Source organism: Malaclemys terrapin, chromosome 2 (assembly GCF_027887155.1).
Source record: "Malaclemys terrapin pileata isolate rMalTer1 chromosome 2, rMalTer1.hap1, whole genome shotgun sequence".
NCBI classification, from domain to species: domain Eukaryota; kingdom Metazoa; phylum Chordata; order Testudines; family Emydidae; genus Malaclemys; species Malaclemys terrapin.
The window spans coordinates 253,100,832-253,119,946 of record NC_071506.1 but is presented as its reverse complement, the minus strand read 5'-3'; the positions used below and the strand labels follow the sequence as shown (position 1 = coordinate 253,119,946).

Genomic DNA, 19,115 nt, shown 5'->3' with positions numbered 1-19,115 from the left:
AGAACTACTGAATAAAGTGAATAGACTTACAGCTTTATTTACTCTACAACTCTGAGGAGCTAAAATGTTAAAAGTGAAAAGGCAGTGTTTTCTCAGGCGGGCCAGTCATCGAATGCATGCAAAAGCCTAAGGAGAGAAAATATAAAAGTGCTGTCTGTTTTCAGATCCATAACGCCACCAAAGCTGATGGGTGAGTAATTATTTGTATTTTAAGCATATAATTCTTGCATAAAATATACAAGTCTATTAAGATTGGTATAAATCTAATTATTTATGAACCATAGTTTAGAAACAAAGGAGAGATACAGCTTACACATGCATTTGAAAAGGACAACCTAGCAAATGTTTGTGACCTGAGCGATTATCATCTATCTTCTTAACAAATCTGCTAGAAAACATCTTAATTCTAGAGTTGCATTTCTCTTGGCTGAATAATGACAATGGAACTCCAGAAAAAGACAACTATGCAATCTAGCTAATATATGCTGGTGGAGAAAAATCTATGGACTATAGAAAATCATTTAGGTATAACTTAGTATGCCTTCTTTAAGCAACGGTTCAAGCAGGACCATAGTGAAATACAACAATTCAGTGAAGTTTGGCCCCTTTGTTTTCTAAAGTGTTAAAACAATCTAAAGTACTAACAGAGCTGAAACCCAAATATCAGTTACTGTATGTGCCAGGGAAATCATTCCTTAATGACTGTAATTGCTTCTAAAAATAGTTCTCCTATTTCACTAGGCTTAAAGTACATGACTTGAGCAAGCCTAAAATCCATATGGATAATATTTAAAAAGAGAGGGAAACATTCTGTGCATCAGAAAACAAACATAAAACTAAAATATCCATTCTGGGTCAGATCCTTGGCTGATATAAGTCACTGTTATGCCATTGACTTCAATGGAGAGATGTCAATATACACCTGTTAAGGATCTGGCCCTATTTCTTTGCTGCTAATGAATTTTCCCATTCAAGTTATCCTAAGGAAAAGCAATCAGCAGAGGGATCAGTGGTGGTACAAATACAGTAACACACATAGGAATTGATCCTGCCTGTGGTGCATCGGGTAGCACCAGGGCACGGCTCACATGTGGATCCCCAGCAGGCCTGGTTTGGAAAGCTACCCACACATGACTGCCACGTAGCAGAAGCAGTCCATTCACATGCCACGCCACAGGAGTGCACAGAGGGCCGAAGGGGCATGGTGACTAGCGAAATCAAGGCATGGCATCACACCCCTGTGGACATGAGATTTAGAAGGCGGTGGGTGGATGCAGAAGATACCCCTACCCCATTGCCCTCTGCATGCCAGCTGCAAGTGTGGGTGTCATCATGCAGACAGGGACCAAGCTGCACCACAAGCATCATGGTTCCAAACACACACAGCACTGCTGGAGAAAGGGGCATGTCTGAAGACCCATGTGCTCCTCTGCCTCTCAACAGTGGCTGTCTTCTGCTGCACAGGCAGATCCCTGCACATGGATGGGATTTATACTGTGTGCCTCTCCAGAGGGCCATCAGCATGCTCCTGGAAGGCTCTGTCTGCTTGGTAGCACCCTGAGATCTATGCAATGGCAGAATGAAGCCCACATATCATCCAGAGGACTTTGGGCTTGCTAACCAGGGGCCTGATCCTAATCCCACTGAAGTCAATAGACTCCCATTGACTTCAATGAGCTTCGGCTCAGGTCCTAGATAACGTTTGTGGGATGGAGAGGACAGAGAGAATCTGTGCGTGTGCACTATAATTATAACTCTTCTCCACGGGCACAGTGCTGGAGGCAAGACCAAGTCTCTCACTCTCCCTTTTCACAGCTCAACCCAACAGGATTGGCTGCCTTTGCCTACACCTCTGAAAAGGAGAGGAATGCCCTCCTCGTTTCACTTTGCCCAAGTCTCTTATGAACCCACTTCTATGAGGCCCATGAGAAGTCAGATTATATTACATATGTGTATCTACATATGCATTAAATATATCTATTATGTATATATAATATATATACATATTACGCACACACATATATTAAACAACACAGCATTAAGTTATCCTCACTTTTGGCTTTCCCAGTGAATCCCATCATCTCTCTCAAACTGGAAACTCTTCAAGAGGACTGGAATTGCCTTTATTTTGGGATATTGCACATCTCCAAGCACAAAGCTGGCTACATGGCAATTCCTAGATTTAGATGAGCGAAGGTCGCACCTGGTCTGCTAGTACTTTATTTATTTATTAGTCCTTGTAGCCTCTACAATACTTCTTAAGCCCTGATTTATTCATGTGTAAATCCCATTGACTTCAACTGGTTACTCAGAGTGTATAAAATTAAACACGTGTGAGTCTTTGCCAGATCAGGGCCTTGGTTATCACTGGGAATTAATTGTATCTAACATATTATATGTTATTACAAATGTTATACACATGTAACATAAAAACATTGAGGGGAGGGGCGAGTTTTGGGAGTGGGGAGAAGTGCAATGCCCCGTCCTTTTCTTCTCTTTCTGTCTCTTGATTGCATTTTGGAGGAAAAGTGTTGTGTTAGGGCTAATCTCCTCTCTTTTTGACGTTTAAAGGGCCAGTTCTTGAAAGTTCACCAGCAGGAAACATGGCAGCTCTAAACTGTCTAAAATATTTCCCTTATTTGTGTGTTTCTAGTGAAACAGATCATATTCCTAAGGTTATTTTTTGTCATCTTTGTTCTTTTTCTTCAGCAGAATATGCTCAGTATGAAATACTGAGAAATAGACTGATGATGGATGATTAAAGCAGGAATTCTGGAGTGATAAATGATATTTGTCAAACTTGTAACAAACAACAGATAAGTTGTCCTTGGACTTATCCAAATACACAGCTAAATAGACGACTTGCTCTCCACTAATAAAGTCTATGAGTGCTAACAGAGAAGTGCCAAACAAATAACTTACCTCGTATAAAAACCCTGAATAATACAGTATCAAACTATAATTTTAAATAATAGACAGTAGAACAGAAAATTCACAATATAAATCACAACAAAACCCAAGGTATTTTCCCATACAAGTTATGGCTTTCATAGCCAGTGAAAGCTTACTGTAATTCATAAATAAACAAAAGTCTATAGCAGGTATTGTAAATTGCAATAACAATAGAGTATCTGCAGATTGCATAAATGTGTTGTTGTGTCACATAATATCAAAGTTATTTGCAAAATGTATACAATCTGGAATGCTTTAATATGAGACACAACAATGTACTTAAACATACATGTATAAGAAAATGAGAGCAATCATTATATAAAATGTATTTTTGGGATGCATTAAGTTAGCAGTGCTATCAAGGTTAAATATGTAAAGTGAAAAGTCATCTTTTCAGTAAGCTGCTCATTGATACCAAATTTTGCCATCAAGACATTTTCCATCCCATACTTCTATTGGATCTTTAAAGTTCCAAGGGCAAGTTTCGCCCAGTTTGGGGCATTCAGGAATAATTCAGTCGGAATTTGTTTGATTGTTATAGCCATTCACTTTTTTTTTTTTCTGTTTGTAAGAGAGAAATGGTTTTGCAAAGGCAGGCGTCTGTTCATTTAGATTGTAAACTCCTCAGCACAGGGGCCATGTCCCCTCCATGGTTTGGATACCACAGATCACACTGTTGGCACTCAACAAATAAATAACAACAACAACAATAATTTATTTTGCTTATTTCCTACTTTTTTCATGTTCTGATCCCCTCAGTTAAGTGATACGCCTTAGGAATTTTCAGATCCTCTTGGCCTACTCCCCCTCTCACTTTCCTCCTTCCTGTAGTCTTTCTTCTTAGTGCTGCTACTCTTTTCAGTCCAAAACCTCTTATTTTTGAGGCATTGCTGTTTTATTTGCACCTAAAGCGGCTGTGTTCGATAAAGCTACACCTCTTTCTGCATTTGGTAAATCTGGTGTTTCAAACTCCCATGGACAGACTTCAGCTCGAGATGTTAAAGCTTGCTGTAAGTTACTACTTGATCTATAGGAGTCAGAGGAAAGCATGTTTCCCTCCAAGGATGTGGTTTTTTTCTTTTCTCCCAAATTATTGAGCTTTTCCCTTTCAGCTGTTTGCATTGCAGCTTTTTTTGGCAGTTCCTCAGATTCCCCACCACAAATATTTGCTGCATAATATTTATTAACATTCTCACACTTAAACCCAGGGATGACCTGAGATTTGGAATTTAAATGTTTTTTCTCATCTTCAAAAACCTGCTGCGCTTGGGTCTCCCGAGTGCATGCTTCTGACTTCTCTGTGCTCTTTTGATTTGATTGCTGATACCCTTCAGCTGTCTTAAGCTTGTGATGAGATTTCCCCTTTGGCTGGGAAGTGTGATTTTTCTCTGTTTCTGAGGAAGCAATAGACACATGTTTTTGAACTTTCGATTCAGAAGGCACAGAATCAGGAGTTTGGTCATAAATCTCCCAAGGACAAATTTCTGCTATGTCAAAACTGTCCTTAAGCAGTGACTTGCCTGTGCCTGTGTCAGGATTTGCAACTGTCTGACTAACCCTTTGTTGTTTCATAATTCCAGATTTATGGGGTTTCCTTGTCTCCTCAGTGTGAGTAGAGTTTTTCCGATGTGACTCTTTATGCTCCCCTTTATCGCTGCCTGAGTGTTTTTTGCTGGCCTCTTTACCCTTTTGCTGAGGTTTATGGGATCTATTGCTTTCCTCTAGACTTTGCGTTTTCCCAGTTAACCCCAGAGTCTTTTCCTTGGCACTAGCAATAACACTGAGAGATTTTTGTAACACTGATGTTCTTGGATGCAGAGGCTTCTTATCCGCACTTAAGTTGTGTGCACTTAGTGATTTGCACACTAAAGGGACAGATTCAGTGGACACAGCTTCAACTTTTTCTGTAGATTTTTTTGTTAATTTTTTCCCTGTCAAGGAATCCAGCAGTGAATTATCAGCAGTTATAACTTCTGCGCTTTCTGTGGTTAAGTTATTAGACTCTTCTGTTTGATCTCTAACATGATCATAAGTGCTATGGGACTTTTTTAATGAAAAGACTCTATTTTTCAAAGACTCCTCCTTTGGCTTTACATAACTTGTGGAATCCTGTGGGTTTTTTCTCACAACTGCAGTGTTCTTTGTAGCACTGTGGTCCATAAGGTCCTTGTCCTCCTTGGAACACTGCCTGGTGACTGTCTCAGGGATTTCAGTAATTCGTCTCATTATTGAACGACCCAAGCCCTTCTTGGAACACCTCTTTTTCTGGAGATGTGGGTTATTAGCAATCATCTTTTTCCTTTTGTAGATTTCAAGCTGGGCATATAGTTTCTTCAACTCATCCTAGAAAACAAACAGCAAAACTAGTACATACAACATAAATCAAGTCAAATGAACAGTCTCAGTGAATTCCATTTAAGCTCCAGTTGTCTAAATACGACATTAAATTATTTCACTGCATCTTTTCTACCGTTTAAATTTGTCACTTCTCCATGTACTTGGGATTACATTTTTCATTGTTAAGGTAAGTTCAGATTTAACCCATTGCACAGAATAGCCATCACATTTGGTCGCACAGCATATTCCATGCACAGACAGTTATCAAATACTCATGCTGTATTTTTAGGCTTCTTCTGGAACCAAATGGGGTTACTGTGCATTCTTTATTAACCAAAGAAAAGGACAACAGCCCCCTTCTCTGGGCAGTGACAGTCAAATCACTACTGGGAGAGAAGTGCCCTTTTATCAAATGAAGTAGGGATGATGTATTTTGATCAGTTTATGAAGTTTTATAACAAGTAACACAGTCTCTGCTCACATTAATATGTTTCCCCCAAAATATGTCACATGATTTGATATTGCTAGAACTGAGCTGGCCCACTTCATCTGGTGTCTGCAATAAAAAAAAAAATCAAACTGACATGGCTCAGAGTTTACTGGTAGAAAAACACTTGTCCTTAAAAACGAATTACAATTAAAAGTTTTGTATTTACCCTGATGTCCTCAGGGTCCAAACTATGCTCACTCCAAGCTGAATTGATACTGCTGTTTAGATAGGACCCAGATCGTCCCATGTCAAGTTCATCTTCATATGCTTCAGTAGCTATGTCATCTCTTGGGTTATTGCTTGAGTGTGAAAACTGCAATAAGTATTTGTAAAAAGATGTTGCAGTTAGTGTATTGATAAGGGTCCCATCAACATTCAGAAGTGTACCACTATTCTCCAGGTTTCATTTTACAAGCCTGGATTCAAACAATGGCTGTCTCTCAGTAGGCATTATTAGAAGAGGTACTATATTATTAATTTATTATTATTATTGAATAGATACTATTATTAGTGGTGGGTTAACCTGAAAAAGTTCAGAGGTTCACTTCAGAAAATCCAACCCTAAGCTGCAACTCCTTCGATTTCAACTCAGTGCTGGCCCTTGGCAATTGTTCCTGTTTCCTATCTGACTTCAGCTCTGACCCTGGGCTTGACTCTCAACCCCAACTCCTGATCCAACCACAAGATCTAACTGCCCAAGCCCCAGTTGTGACACCACCTTAGTAAAGGCCAAAGATTCCACCATACCTTGTGTATCTTCCTGTTACAGGTTAGATATCACAATATTCCCCCTCCAAGCACAGATCAAAATCAATGTCCTCCATACAGAGGGCCCAAATTTACCTGTACTCTTTTACACTGAACAAATAGAGGCCTCACAACAGTTACAGAAGAGTTATACTGAGGAAAGTTACATTGCAAAACTATTACTCATATGGCACTGGTGTACTTTAATCTAGATACTCAGCAGAACAGACATACATTTCATGTGGCAAGTGATCAGCACTACGGGGGCATATGCAGAAGGTGGCCAGGAATATGGAGACAGAATTAAGGCTATTGTAAGTATGTTAACTTTGAATTTCCTTATGTTTGTGTAACGGAGTTTTTTTCTTATTATAATGTTCTAATAATTGATTTATATAAGTTAAATATATTCACAAGCTTAAATCTATTAACAAAACTATTTTGTGGGAATTTCCTTATTGTTCTTTCATCAAGAAATTCCATTCTAAAATTAAACTTTCCTAAAATGGAAATGCTCTGAACAACAACAACTGAAATTGAAGATAATCATAATAATGTTAAAATACAGCAGTGGGCAAACATATCATTTCCTCGAAGTCTTGTGTGAATTCTGATATGTTCCTTAGCAATACTTTAGAAACAGTATGTATCTCAAATACTAAATGTCATAAAAGCACTTCTGATTAGCAAATACACACAGTGGCTTTTGTTCTTTGTTGTTAACATTATCAAAAATAATTGATTATTCAAAGCAAGAATTTCTGCAAATGTAGTATTAAAAGAGAACAAAAATTAGTGAGTTTCCCCAAGTATTTTAAGATAAGAAGAATTTTAAAATATATATATATTTGAAATTATATTGGACCAATATCCTAATCCTCCTCCTCCAGTTACTTTGTAATTTAACAAGAATTATACTGTTCTTTCTGTGGACTTGACAAGAAAAAGGATAGAAGAAGAATACCTTAGGTATCAGAAGTAACCCAATGGTAACTGTCAGAGTCAAGTGCGTGTGTGCAAAGAACAACATCAGCATCCAATCGGACTGAAGTCTTGAGGCAAGACTAAATCTGAAAATAGAATTCAGAGTATTGGCAATTTGTCTTTTTTAACACGTTAAACTTAATATTGCTGGAGGTAATTTGAATTAAAGATAAAATGATGTGTTTGTTTTGTATTACTTTGATATAGACTAAAAGTTACATTTTCATCCTTTCTACATGCACCATAACTCCAAAGGAACTGCCGGGGACAAAAAGCAGACTTTTAAGAATATAGCTTACTTTAATATTCTCACTCTATTTGTTCAGACCCCCATTGACTACAACTGAGCTATGATAATGTACACATGCTGAGGATTTGGCCCTAGAATTTTTAGATTATTCACAAAAACATGTTCTTCTCTATTTTACAGCACATTTCCTAACTAAGTTGCAGCTAGAGAATGGGGCTGGCCAGCCGTTGTCACAGAGAACTGAACTGAAATACATTTTAGAAGGGCTAAGTGGGGAGTACAGAAATGGCCTTGATCGCAGGAGCTTCCAGCTCAATACTACAGGGCTTAACAATCTTACAAATTCTAGTGAATGAAAAGCTAATTTGATTAAATTCATGACATTACATTACACTATATGAAGTAATTCTTTGTTGTGCTTTTTTAAAGTGTCATAGACTAAGCACTGCAGTTAGAGCTGGCTGAAGCATGTTCGATTTATCTGAATATGAGAGTTCCCAAAAATGGTAAGCAACGTAATGGATGAATGGATGTACCACTGGCTTGTAATATGCAGGTTTAAAAAAATAATTCAAATAGAAATGATGTTTGCAACCTCTTTCAACTTAATTTACATTTTATAAGAACCATATACTTTTATTAATGTCACTGGTCTGGCATGAAACATTAGTTTTTGTGCTATAATAATATACACATACTTTTTTGTTTATTACTTGTAAGCATACTGGTTCATGCACACAATAAAATATAACACTCTTCCTTAAAGAGATGTTTCTATACTTACATTTTGGAATAATTTTTTTCTAAAACTCAGAATATTAGGAATCACCAATTGTAGTCATCATTTGGTTATACACCTCTACTCTGATATAACGCGACCCAATATAACACAAATTCGGATATAACGCAGTAAAGCAGCGCTCTGGAGGGTGGGACTGCATGCTCCATCAGATCAGTGGGTCTGGCTCTGACACACTGCTCTGAGTGGCGTGTTAAGGATGCCGGGCTGGGGCCGAGGGGTTGGATAAGGGGAAGAAGGTCTCAGAGGGCGGTCAGGGGACAGGGAACAGGGGGGGTTGGGTGGTTCGGAGGTTCTGGGGGCAGGGCGGTCAGGGGACGGGGAACAGGGCCGTTGGATAGGGCGTGGGAGTCCTGGGGATGATTACGGATGGGGGGGGGTGTCTCTGGAGGGGGCAGTCAGGGAACAAGGAGCAGGGGGGCTTAGATAGGGGGTGGGGTCTTTGGAGGGGTGGTTTGGGGCGGGAGGTCTCTGGACAAGGAGCTGGGGGGGTTGGATGGGTCAGGGATTCTGAGGGGTCAGTCAGGGGGCAGGAAGTAGGTGGGGGTCGGATAGGGGGTAGGGCCAGGCTGTTTGGGGAGGCACAGCCTTCCCTACCCAGCCCTCCATACAATTTTGAATCCTGATGTGGCCCTCGGGCCAAAAAATTTGTCCACCCCTGCATTAGGCGTTCTCATCTCTCCTGCCTATTTTAATCTCGTTTCTAAATTGTGTGCAGTATAGACTAAGCTTAAGTTGTCTCACTAGTTGTATTTTGGAAACATTGTAACTCTGCGCTGACATTTTCTAAACAATTAAAAAAAATTGTTAGCATTAATACAGTATTAAAATACCATTGACGTGATGGCAAGTAGTTCACAGCCATGGAAACGAAAGGCATGGACATTCAAAGAAAAATTGGAAGCTATGGACAGACTGAAACCAGGAATGAGCCAAGGGAAGGTCTCAAAAGAACTAGGAGTGGGGGAATCAACATTAAGAGGGTGGATCAAAGATGAGGAAAAATTACGATCAATGCTAATTGAACTGGATGAAAGTGAAGGCCTGGAAAGGAAGCGCCAAAAACTGCCCAGGATAACCAACTAGATAGAGCAGTATTTACGTGGTTTACCCAAGAATGCTCCAACGGCATGCCAATTTCTGGTGACATTATAAGGAAACAAGCGGAGAAATTGAAGAAGGATCTCAATTTTAGACACTCGGGCAAGGACGCTTCTGCACATCAAGGTAACGAATTTAAAGCTAGCAGTGGATGGCTTAATCGTTTTAAAAAACATCATGGCATTCGGCAAGTCGCAATTTCAGAAGAGATACGCTACGGAGATATAAAAGCTTGCAACGAATACCCGCTAAAGTTACAAGAGATCATCATCGAGGGTGACTATGCTCCAGAGCAAATCTATAACGCTGATGAAACCGGCTTATGTTACCGTATGCTGCCGGATAGAATACTTGCTTCTTGGATCGAAGAACAAAAGGCCGAAGGTTTTAAGGTGATAAAAGAGAGAGTGACAATACTTTTTTGTGTGAAAATAAAAAACAGTTCACATAAACTTAAACTTCTGTGCATAGGCAAATCCAGGTCACCTAGGGCTTTCCACCATAAGAACATGGATTCAGTTTCATTCATTTATCGCCATTCAAAAAATTCTTGGATGACATCGGATATTTTCGAGGAATGGTTTAAGAAATATTTTATATCAGCTGTCCAGAGCCACCTACGCAGACAAAACCTGGAGCCAAAGGCATTGCTCCTACTTGACAACTGTCCCGCCCATCCCCCAGTTGAGACCTTAACCAGCAAAGATGGGAAGATAAAGGTGAGCTACCTTCCTAAGAACATGACATCCAAAATACAGCCCCTCGATCAAGGCATTATAGCCACATTTAAAATGAACTATCATAAAGCCTTAGTAAAGAAAATTGTTGAGGACAACAATAGCATAATGGATGTAATCAAGAAATTGAATTTGTTGAACGTATTTAACTTAGGTGAGACAGCCTCGCTAGGAATCATTCCGTCAATGATAGAGAAATGTTGGCATTGTGGTCTCAAAAGTGCTTTTGTCACTGAAAGCGACTACAACTAAGATGAGGAAGAAGACGGAGATGAGAACAACTTTGAAGGTTTTATAGAAGAAGAGGCCATGGAGGCAGAACGACTCTACAGGGAACTTGGCTCAAAGTGGGGTAGCTGATGTTCAAGAGTGGATGGAGGTGGATGCTATGTGTCCAACCTATGAACGACTTACAGATATAGATATAATTCATAATGTTGCCCCTCAACCACCTGATGCCTCAAAAAATGTGTCTAACCCTGAGGATAGTGACAAAGAACTCTCGGAGCCACCGCCCAAAGCTGCTGATGCGGTTGTAGGGCTAGAGATTGGTCTTAAGTGGCTAGAAAGCCAGGATGTGGATAGACTGCGAATACTGCAGTTAAAATCCATAATTGATCTGGCGAAGAAGAAGGCTTGCAGTAGCACGAAGCAACAAAGTATAACAAGTTTTTTTAAAAATTAAAAAAATGTTAAGGGGTATATCTTAAATAAGAAAGCATCTTGTACCCAAAAAAGGTATTTACCATTTTATCAGTGTCTCTAAAACTTGATTACTTTACCTTTTTTAGCTTCATTTTAACCTTTTCTATAAGTAAAAACTTCCATCTCCAAAATGTTTTCAAACTATTTAAATAATTAACGGTTCATATTACTTAACAATCTATGTATAACATACAATAGTTGTCTAAGTGACAAAGTGGCCCATGCTCCTATTTGCTAAAACACCAAAATCCTTTTTTACAACAATTTGTAAGGATGTGTAATTCAAAGTGTTTTCTGATATTTTATGTGAATTTTGCATTTTCCTAAGTATTACACGCAGACCAAACGATTGATGTATGATGAAACCTAGCCCACATGGTTGCATTTAGCAGTGGTTAGTACCTGTGTTGTTAATATACTGTATCTTTTAAGTAAGCTTATAAAATAATTGTTGTAATTAAAGAAAGGAGATACAATTTAACCATTGTAGAACAGATTTATTTACTGCATACACTGTGTTAGTTCTAACAAAAATGATTTGCTGACTATTAATAACGGAAATGCTTGAGGCCAAAGCAAGTTTGCTATAAAGCGGTTTCACCCATAACGCTGTAAGATTTTTTGGCTCCCGAGAACCACTTTATATCGGGGTAGAGGTGTATATTAGAACTGGTCAAAACATGGGGGATTTTCCATGGAAAAGTTCAACAAACAACAAACAAAAGTGTCATTTTCATCTAAAATTTTCCACAGAAAATTTCTATTTTCAGAAAAAAATTAAAAACAAAAAATTTTTGTTTGGGAGATGCTGCTGCAAAGCCTTATGGGAGTTGTAGTTTGGGTGCCTCATACCCCCATTCTCTACAGGAGGCTAGGCTCCTTGGTTGGACTATATCTCCCATGATGAATCATCTCTCTTCTCCAATATAGTTGGGGGAAATATTTCAGTTTTCAATGAAAAGACAATTTTTTCCATGGAAAACGTTGACATTTTTAATCAAAAATTTCCTTTGATCAGAAACCCAATTTTACTTTAAAAATGGTTTTGATGCAAAATTTTTAACCAATCCTCATATTTTTCATATAAAATTAGTACAAGTTACTTTAAAAATAATTCTATTCGGGCAAAAGGCAGAGACTGAGTAAAACTTGATAGCAATTGGATGGGGGTGTGACAGCAAGCCCACCTTGATTATTCACTGGGCCCCAGTGTAAGTACTAGGGTCCTGCCAGTGCTGCCACTCCTGCCTCTCTGTGGGAGACAGCAGATCCTTTCTGCTCTCAAAGAGAATGGAGCCCCTGCTGCCATTCCTGGGAGGACAAGGAGGCCATATGCCAATTGCCCCAACCTCTCTGGGAGGGAAGAGAGAGCCCCTACCACCAACACTGCAAAAGGGCATTGGGGTCAGAGTGCAGGGGCAGAGGTACATGGGTGGAGCCACGAGTGCCCCATGATGTGGTGTCTTAGTTGGATGGCTGTTCAATGGCCTGGCAGATGTAACTATAGCATTTTTAGAACATCCATTACTGCTAATGCCTTGTAAAAATACGTTCAGTATTGTTCCAAAGTACTGCATCTCAACACAAAAAATAAAGGGACATTTCAAGAGCATTAATGGGCATTCTCAGCAAGAGGCCAAAGCCTGTATGGGTCATGGAGACTGATGTATTCTGTCACCCACAGGTCAAGCAGAAGGCAAGCTGGAAACATCAGCTCCTGTCCTGCGGGGCTGGGCCTTGCTCTACCCAAGCCTGGTGCGGAGAGGAGGTGGGGGTGGGGGGCACCTGGAGAGCAAGCCCACCCAGCCCCACGCTCATCTCAGGCAGTGGCAGCTCCTGTCTTGTGGCCCTGGGACTGGGCCTGGGGGTTGCAGGGCAAACCCGACTGGCCCCACACTCATCCTGGGCACTTGCTGCTAGAAGGAGCCCCACCACAGCATCACGTGGTGCAAGTCAAGGCTTTGCCTCAAGCTGAACATGCATGCAAAGGGCAGTTGGTGACCTGGGATCAGATTTGCGGGGGAGGGGTTGAGCTTCCATTAGTCCTAGCCACCTGCTAGCAGGTGCTTGGGGCAGCCACTTCGGAGAGAGGCGGCATGTCCAGCTGTTCGTCGGCAATTTGGCGGACGGTCCCTCACCCCTGCTCGGAGCAAAGGACCTCCCGCCGAATTGCCGCCGCAGTTCACGATCGCGGCTTTTTGTTTGTTTGGCTGCTTGGGGCGGCCAAAACCCTGGAGCCGGCCCTGCTGCTGTGTATGATTGGGGCTGGTGTGTCTGTCCTTTACTTATGCTGTTCAATGAGGTAGTTTGTTTGTAAATATCAGACTGGAAGAAAAGATGAGACTGGCAGTAATTTCTTTGATTTCCATTGATACTGCCAAAAGACAGAAAAAGCATTTCACACTTTGGATTGCATGTTACTTGTCTGAAGATGAAGAATGTTGAAGCTTTTGGAGGTAGCGCCACTCGTAACCTAACTGAACCACCTTGGCATAAAATGACCAGCAGAATTCATTCTCTCGTTATGGGGTGGAGATTTTGCTTCTCTACAGTTGTCTAATTTTGTCACCGTTTTATTGTTCCAGCTCTAGCTATAGATACCTAAGTTCTTATATGGCATGCATCACTGTGGCATTTGAGTGCTTCCCCTAATTACTGTGCATACACAATCATACATTTCTCTGTTTCCTCCAATTTTCAGAGATTGGACTGTGGTGTGTGGTGTTATTTTGGGAAGGCGAGCCCAAAGAAGTGGATATTGCTATGAAGATGCAAATAATCATGGTTGTTCTGATCTCAACCCATCTCACCCAGATTGGTGGGCAGTTGTTGAGAAGTTCCATCTCCTACATGGACAATTTTCACTCAAGTTTGACACATAGTCAATTGTTTCCTTTTAAGGAGATTGTATGTGTCTTGATGTTGACTAAACACATTACATAAGCATAATATTAACTAACTTGAACTACATCACAAAATACCATGACCTGCCACATAGTAACTCCATTTTACTCATGCGCCATGACTTATGTCACCAATGTATCCATTAACAAACTGTATCATATATGTGGGTGGGAGAATTGAACATAAGAACAGCCATACTGAGTCAGACAAAAAGTCCATTTAGCCCAGTATCCTGTCTTCCCACAGTGACCAGTGTCAGGTGATCCAGAGGGAATGAACAGAACATGTAATTATCGAGTGATACACCCCCTATTGCCCATTCCCAGCTTGCCACAGCATGGGTCCCTCATGGTTTCACTTCTGCTGCCTGAAAAAGTAGTTGCTATCCATCACTAGTCCTATTGTTAATGCTGATTGATGGGAAAGGGGGGACTCACCCTCTCATCTTCATATGCTAATTAAATAAAAATCTATTTAAAAAGAGGGATTCCTGTACACAAACTTAGAGGTGGTCTTGAAAAGGGAATGATACCTGATATGTAAATGATTGGCAAATATCAAAAAGTTCAGGGTTTAATTTGGATGCTCCTCTGAATTTGACTCAAACTATATTAAGCTGCTGGAATTGTCAAATATTATGGTGTTTATCTCATCAGAACAGGTTATGCTGCAAGACATCCAGTGCATCCAACTTTTCACACATACTCTGTGAAAATGCTTGGATTAGGCTGTTTGGGTTACACCCAGAATTTAGGGAGAAGGAGGAAGATAAAAATGAAAGAGGATGGGAAAATAAATGCACAAAACATTTCAAGAAGATTTAGTTTATGTTGGAATATTCAACATTTTAGAAGGGGTCTTACATTTTCCAAACCAGTTCATTCATCCCTATTTAATTATGGTATATGATCTCTTATTTCAACAGAATGCCAATACATCCAACAGTAAGAGAGGCACAGGGCAAATATAACAAACAGCAAGGAAGGAAAAAAAACAATAGACCTTGTGCTGAAAGGAATAATTCTTCACCAGCAGGAATAGAGAATAAATGCCCTACTGGCCTCTTCCAGTTCACATTTATATGATTCTTTCCACTTCCTTATTCTCACTGTGCTATATTTACTCTGAGAGAAGCAGCTATTCCAGTCAGGGACAGACGGGAGATGTCTCCAGAACTGCACGTTCAGAAAATGACAGCTGGTCTGGCCATTGCAAGGACTATAAGAATGATAATAAAAGAGTCTGGAAATCTACTGAATTTTTGAAAAGATGAGCTGATCAGAAAGGAAATAAAAATCAGATTTATAGAATAGAGGGGAATTGTCAAAAACTCCAATATTGCACCTTGAGTGGCATGGTAGAGTTGTCAGCTGTGATGAAGGAAATGGGGAGGGAAGAGAGTTTAGAAGGAAAGATGAGAAGTTCTGTTTTTTCTGTGTTTGGTTTGAGTCAACTGTGAATCATCTAGGAAGACATCAGAAAGGCAGCAAGAGACATGAGCCTGATGAGAGGGGAAGAGGTAGATTTGAGAGTGGTTAACACAGAGAAGGTAAGAGACCTTAGGAGTGGGTGTGGCTGTCCAAGAGACAAAAGGAGGAGGTTAGCGAAAGGAGACAACAAAAGACATCAGAATCTCACATAGAGACAATTTGTAGACTATACCAGTATTTGGATTTTCCAGGACAATTTTATTTCTGCGGTGAAAATTTTGCACAACCAAATTTGATCACCTCTAATTTTTTGTTACCATTTCTTTAATTTCCCACAACTAAATTCAGGGTAAATTATAATCCTTATAAGACAAGAATTTTCATACACATTTGTTATAGTATTACATACATAAACAGTATATAATTATTGCTTTATTTTATATCCAGCATATAAACCACTATGCTTCATGCACAAACCAATATAATTATCTCAAGGATTTTCACTTGCTGATCTGTTACACACCAGAAAGAATTCACATATACTAATATACTTAATTGCCAGTTTTTGGGAGATACAAACCAGTGTGTGCTGTGTAAATGAATTAAAATGGACAGGAGTTCTGTTAAATCTAATTTGTTATATATATTAAATTTTGATCCAATTGACATAAAGAACACGTAAACTAGCTATACTGAAAAAACAAATCACATGATTAATAAGTTGATTACATATATTTTCCAGTCCTATGAGAACATTAGGTTTAATAACGTCTTAATATGCAAAATAAAATATTTATGAGATCCTTCCGTTGTCCAGATTACCCATTTTAAATTGCACCACGGGAAACCTGAAAGATAAACAGTTAAATACTAGATCTACAGATCACTTGCCTAATTGTATGGAATATAGCAGAGATAATGAGCTCATTGTGAACTGCAACAGTCATATAACGTGGCTCATGAAATGCTGATGGGACTGTCCGCACTGCATAGCAGAGATAAACACCCCACAAGAGGAATAAAAATTCAGCTGTGAGAAGAACAAAAAGAAATAATTTGCCATTAGTTTTATAGATGAAAAATAAAGGAAATTTGAAGTTATATAGCATGTTCTATATGTCTGTGTATATATAAATATAGAAACATATAGACAATATGTATCATAAATATAGATATTCATACACAATTGTTAATATACTTTCAGATATTTTAAAATTGACTTTAATATTTAACATTTAACTTCAAACATTTAATTTTTACACAATATGTCATTAGACCAGGAACCTTTGCCTCCACGTTTTCCCACTATTTTACAAGTGTTAAAACCAACCTTTAGCAATTTCTTGTCTGTTTTTCAACTTGATATGGTAGAAGCCTGACATTATTTGTAATACATTTCTGATTTTTATCTCAGGTTCCTGTTATAAAGGCAGCTTCAAGTGCCACTTCAGTTAAGAGTCTGTAAGCCTTTTTAATATGAATATTTTATTTAAAGGTTTATAACTCAGCTGTAACTATTTCTTCTGGGTTGAAGTACATCCTCTACTCACTTTAATTATGTTATGCCTATGTTTTATAGACATTATGAGCCTCTTTTGAGGAGCCTAAGGACTTGGTAATTACAACGACACATTTCTCCTTAATAAGTAAGAAATAGGCGATGAAAGAAACAAAATAGGGATGGATGAATGCTCAGGATCAGCTCAAACCATCCCTGTATGAAGGGACTGAACTGAAACCTCACACTCAAGAGTTTGCATTTCAGTCAATGTTTCACTGTGACACAATTTTGTTTGTGACACAAACATCATCTTTCACATTGGCCCAGAAAATCCCACATTCCAGGGATCTATCTCAGAGGTGTGGTTATTAGAACAGCCTATTTCTTTCATCTCTTCTATTCTGACATGGGATGTCCTTCTCGAGAACTGAGCTGGAAGTGGCCAGCCCTGTCTTGCCACATGCAGTGCCAGAATCAACTCCTGGAACATGGCTCTTCTGGGCCAGTATTAAGACATGACGATGTCTATGTTGCATTGGGTTTGCTGAATTTTGTGACTAGTATTTCGCTCATGACACCGCTCTATATTTACCACCCTAAATTATATATATATATATATATATATATATATATATAATGTTGTTTTCTGAATTCAGGTTAGTTATATTAGAAACACGCCTTCATCACATTTCACCACATCATAACTCCTAGCTACAGGCTCGTCTCTTAGATCAGCAAACAACCAGCATACCATGTAGGTACCTAAACAACCTTATTATTTTCAGATTTTTTCCCATTGGAATCAGTGGCAAAGCTCCTATTGACTTCAACTGACGGAAAATTGGGCCCTAACACAGGAAATATGAGACAGGAGAAAGAGGGAAAAAATTGTCAAGGATACTCTGCTACTGTTACTAATCAAGTAACAATACTCTCTCTCTCTCTCTCTCTCTCTCTCTCAAAAAAAAAAAAAAAAAAAAGTATATTATCTCATTCAAACATTACCATGCTGGGTAGCTCTGCCCTAGAACATCTTATGCTCTATTAGAAGCAAGTTCATACACTATTAACACGAGAAAAGAGAAAAAGTAAAACTGTGGCTGTCTATCTCTGGAATTAATTCACCTCTATGAGCTAATGGAAAATTTGCTATAAATGCTCCTTTCCTCTTCCTACTTTTATGCTTATTTTTGATACTGTATTTAAAAATATTATTGGCCATCCACAAAAAAAGTAAATTTACAGTAAGAAATACAGATAATTTTTGGTGTTACTTTATTTTTCTTTTTGAAAATTCTATCTACATAATGGGCACCTGTTCCATTTAAATAGTAACATCACAAGTAATGATTGGCAAAAACAGCTACCAATCTGGTTTTGATAAAATATGCAACAGTTTGGAAGGACCATATTTGAAATAGTTTCTGAGTTAAGTCCAAAACTATTCTCCTAGTATTTTAGATCTACCAATTCTAATTTTGGACTTGTATGCAACCAGGAAGTGCAACGGCTTGAGAAAGTGAAAATGAATTCAGCATTATGTGAACTTCTTTGTGCCTCAATAAAAGAATCAGTGAGTTTTGAGCAAAGCTTTGAGTGGTTCTTGTTTTAGTGTGAGTGGTTTGCCCAGTCCTAAATCTATACATTTGCTGACCAAAAGTTATGTATCTTCTCACAACTGCTAATATGTAGCACTTTTATTACTCTCTCTCTTTTATGTCTCCCCCCAAAACCAACAATAATTACTATTAAAAATGGAACAAACAACAGTTTGATTTGGGATTTTTAAAAGTGTCTCTTTGGGGACCCATAGTACATCTTTTGTGATTTTTTTGACTGGGTCTATTTTTGGGCTTCTCAAATGAATGTAAAGTAGTACAGCAGTACAGCACTCTTATGTCCTATACTGACTGCCTGGGCAAATTGGGTACTAGTTTCATTTCACTACCACTTCATTGGCTACACTGCCAGTGAAGTCTATTACTGTATCTCATAAATATCACCAAACTAGGAAAGATCCACTGAAATATTTTTTCCCCAAAGACTTGTCTGAGCACATGGAACACAACTTCTGGTTTGATTAAATTCAAGCAACCCTTAACAAGCTAAATAGCAATCTTAGCCTTTAGAACTATTTCAAAGACATTCAGTGGTCATTTGCGTGCTCTCTTTTTAAAT

At 38.9% G+C, this 19,115-nt stretch overlaps 1 protein-coding gene across 1 annotated transcript in view; it reads right to left on the bottom strand.

The window, feature by feature from the left end:
• Positions 1 to 617: 617 nt before the first annotated feature.
• GPR158 (G protein-coupled receptor 158) overlaps positions 618 to 19,115 on the bottom strand; it is a 336,112-nt gene continuing 317,614 nt past the window's right edge. The window contains exons 8-11 of the mRNA XM_054020723.1: positions 16,328 to 16,466; positions 7,491 to 7,596; positions 5,946 to 6,092; positions 618 to 5,295 (exon numbers count right to left, since the gene is read on the bottom strand). Of these exons, the coding sequence (XP_053876698.1) occupies positions 3,826 to 5,295; positions 5,946 to 6,092; positions 7,491 to 7,596; positions 16,328 to 16,466 (1,862 nt within the window). The 3' untranslated portion in view covers positions 618 to 3,825. The remainder of the gene's footprint in view (positions 5,296 to 5,945; positions 6,093 to 7,490; positions 7,597 to 16,327; positions 16,467 to 19,115) is intronic.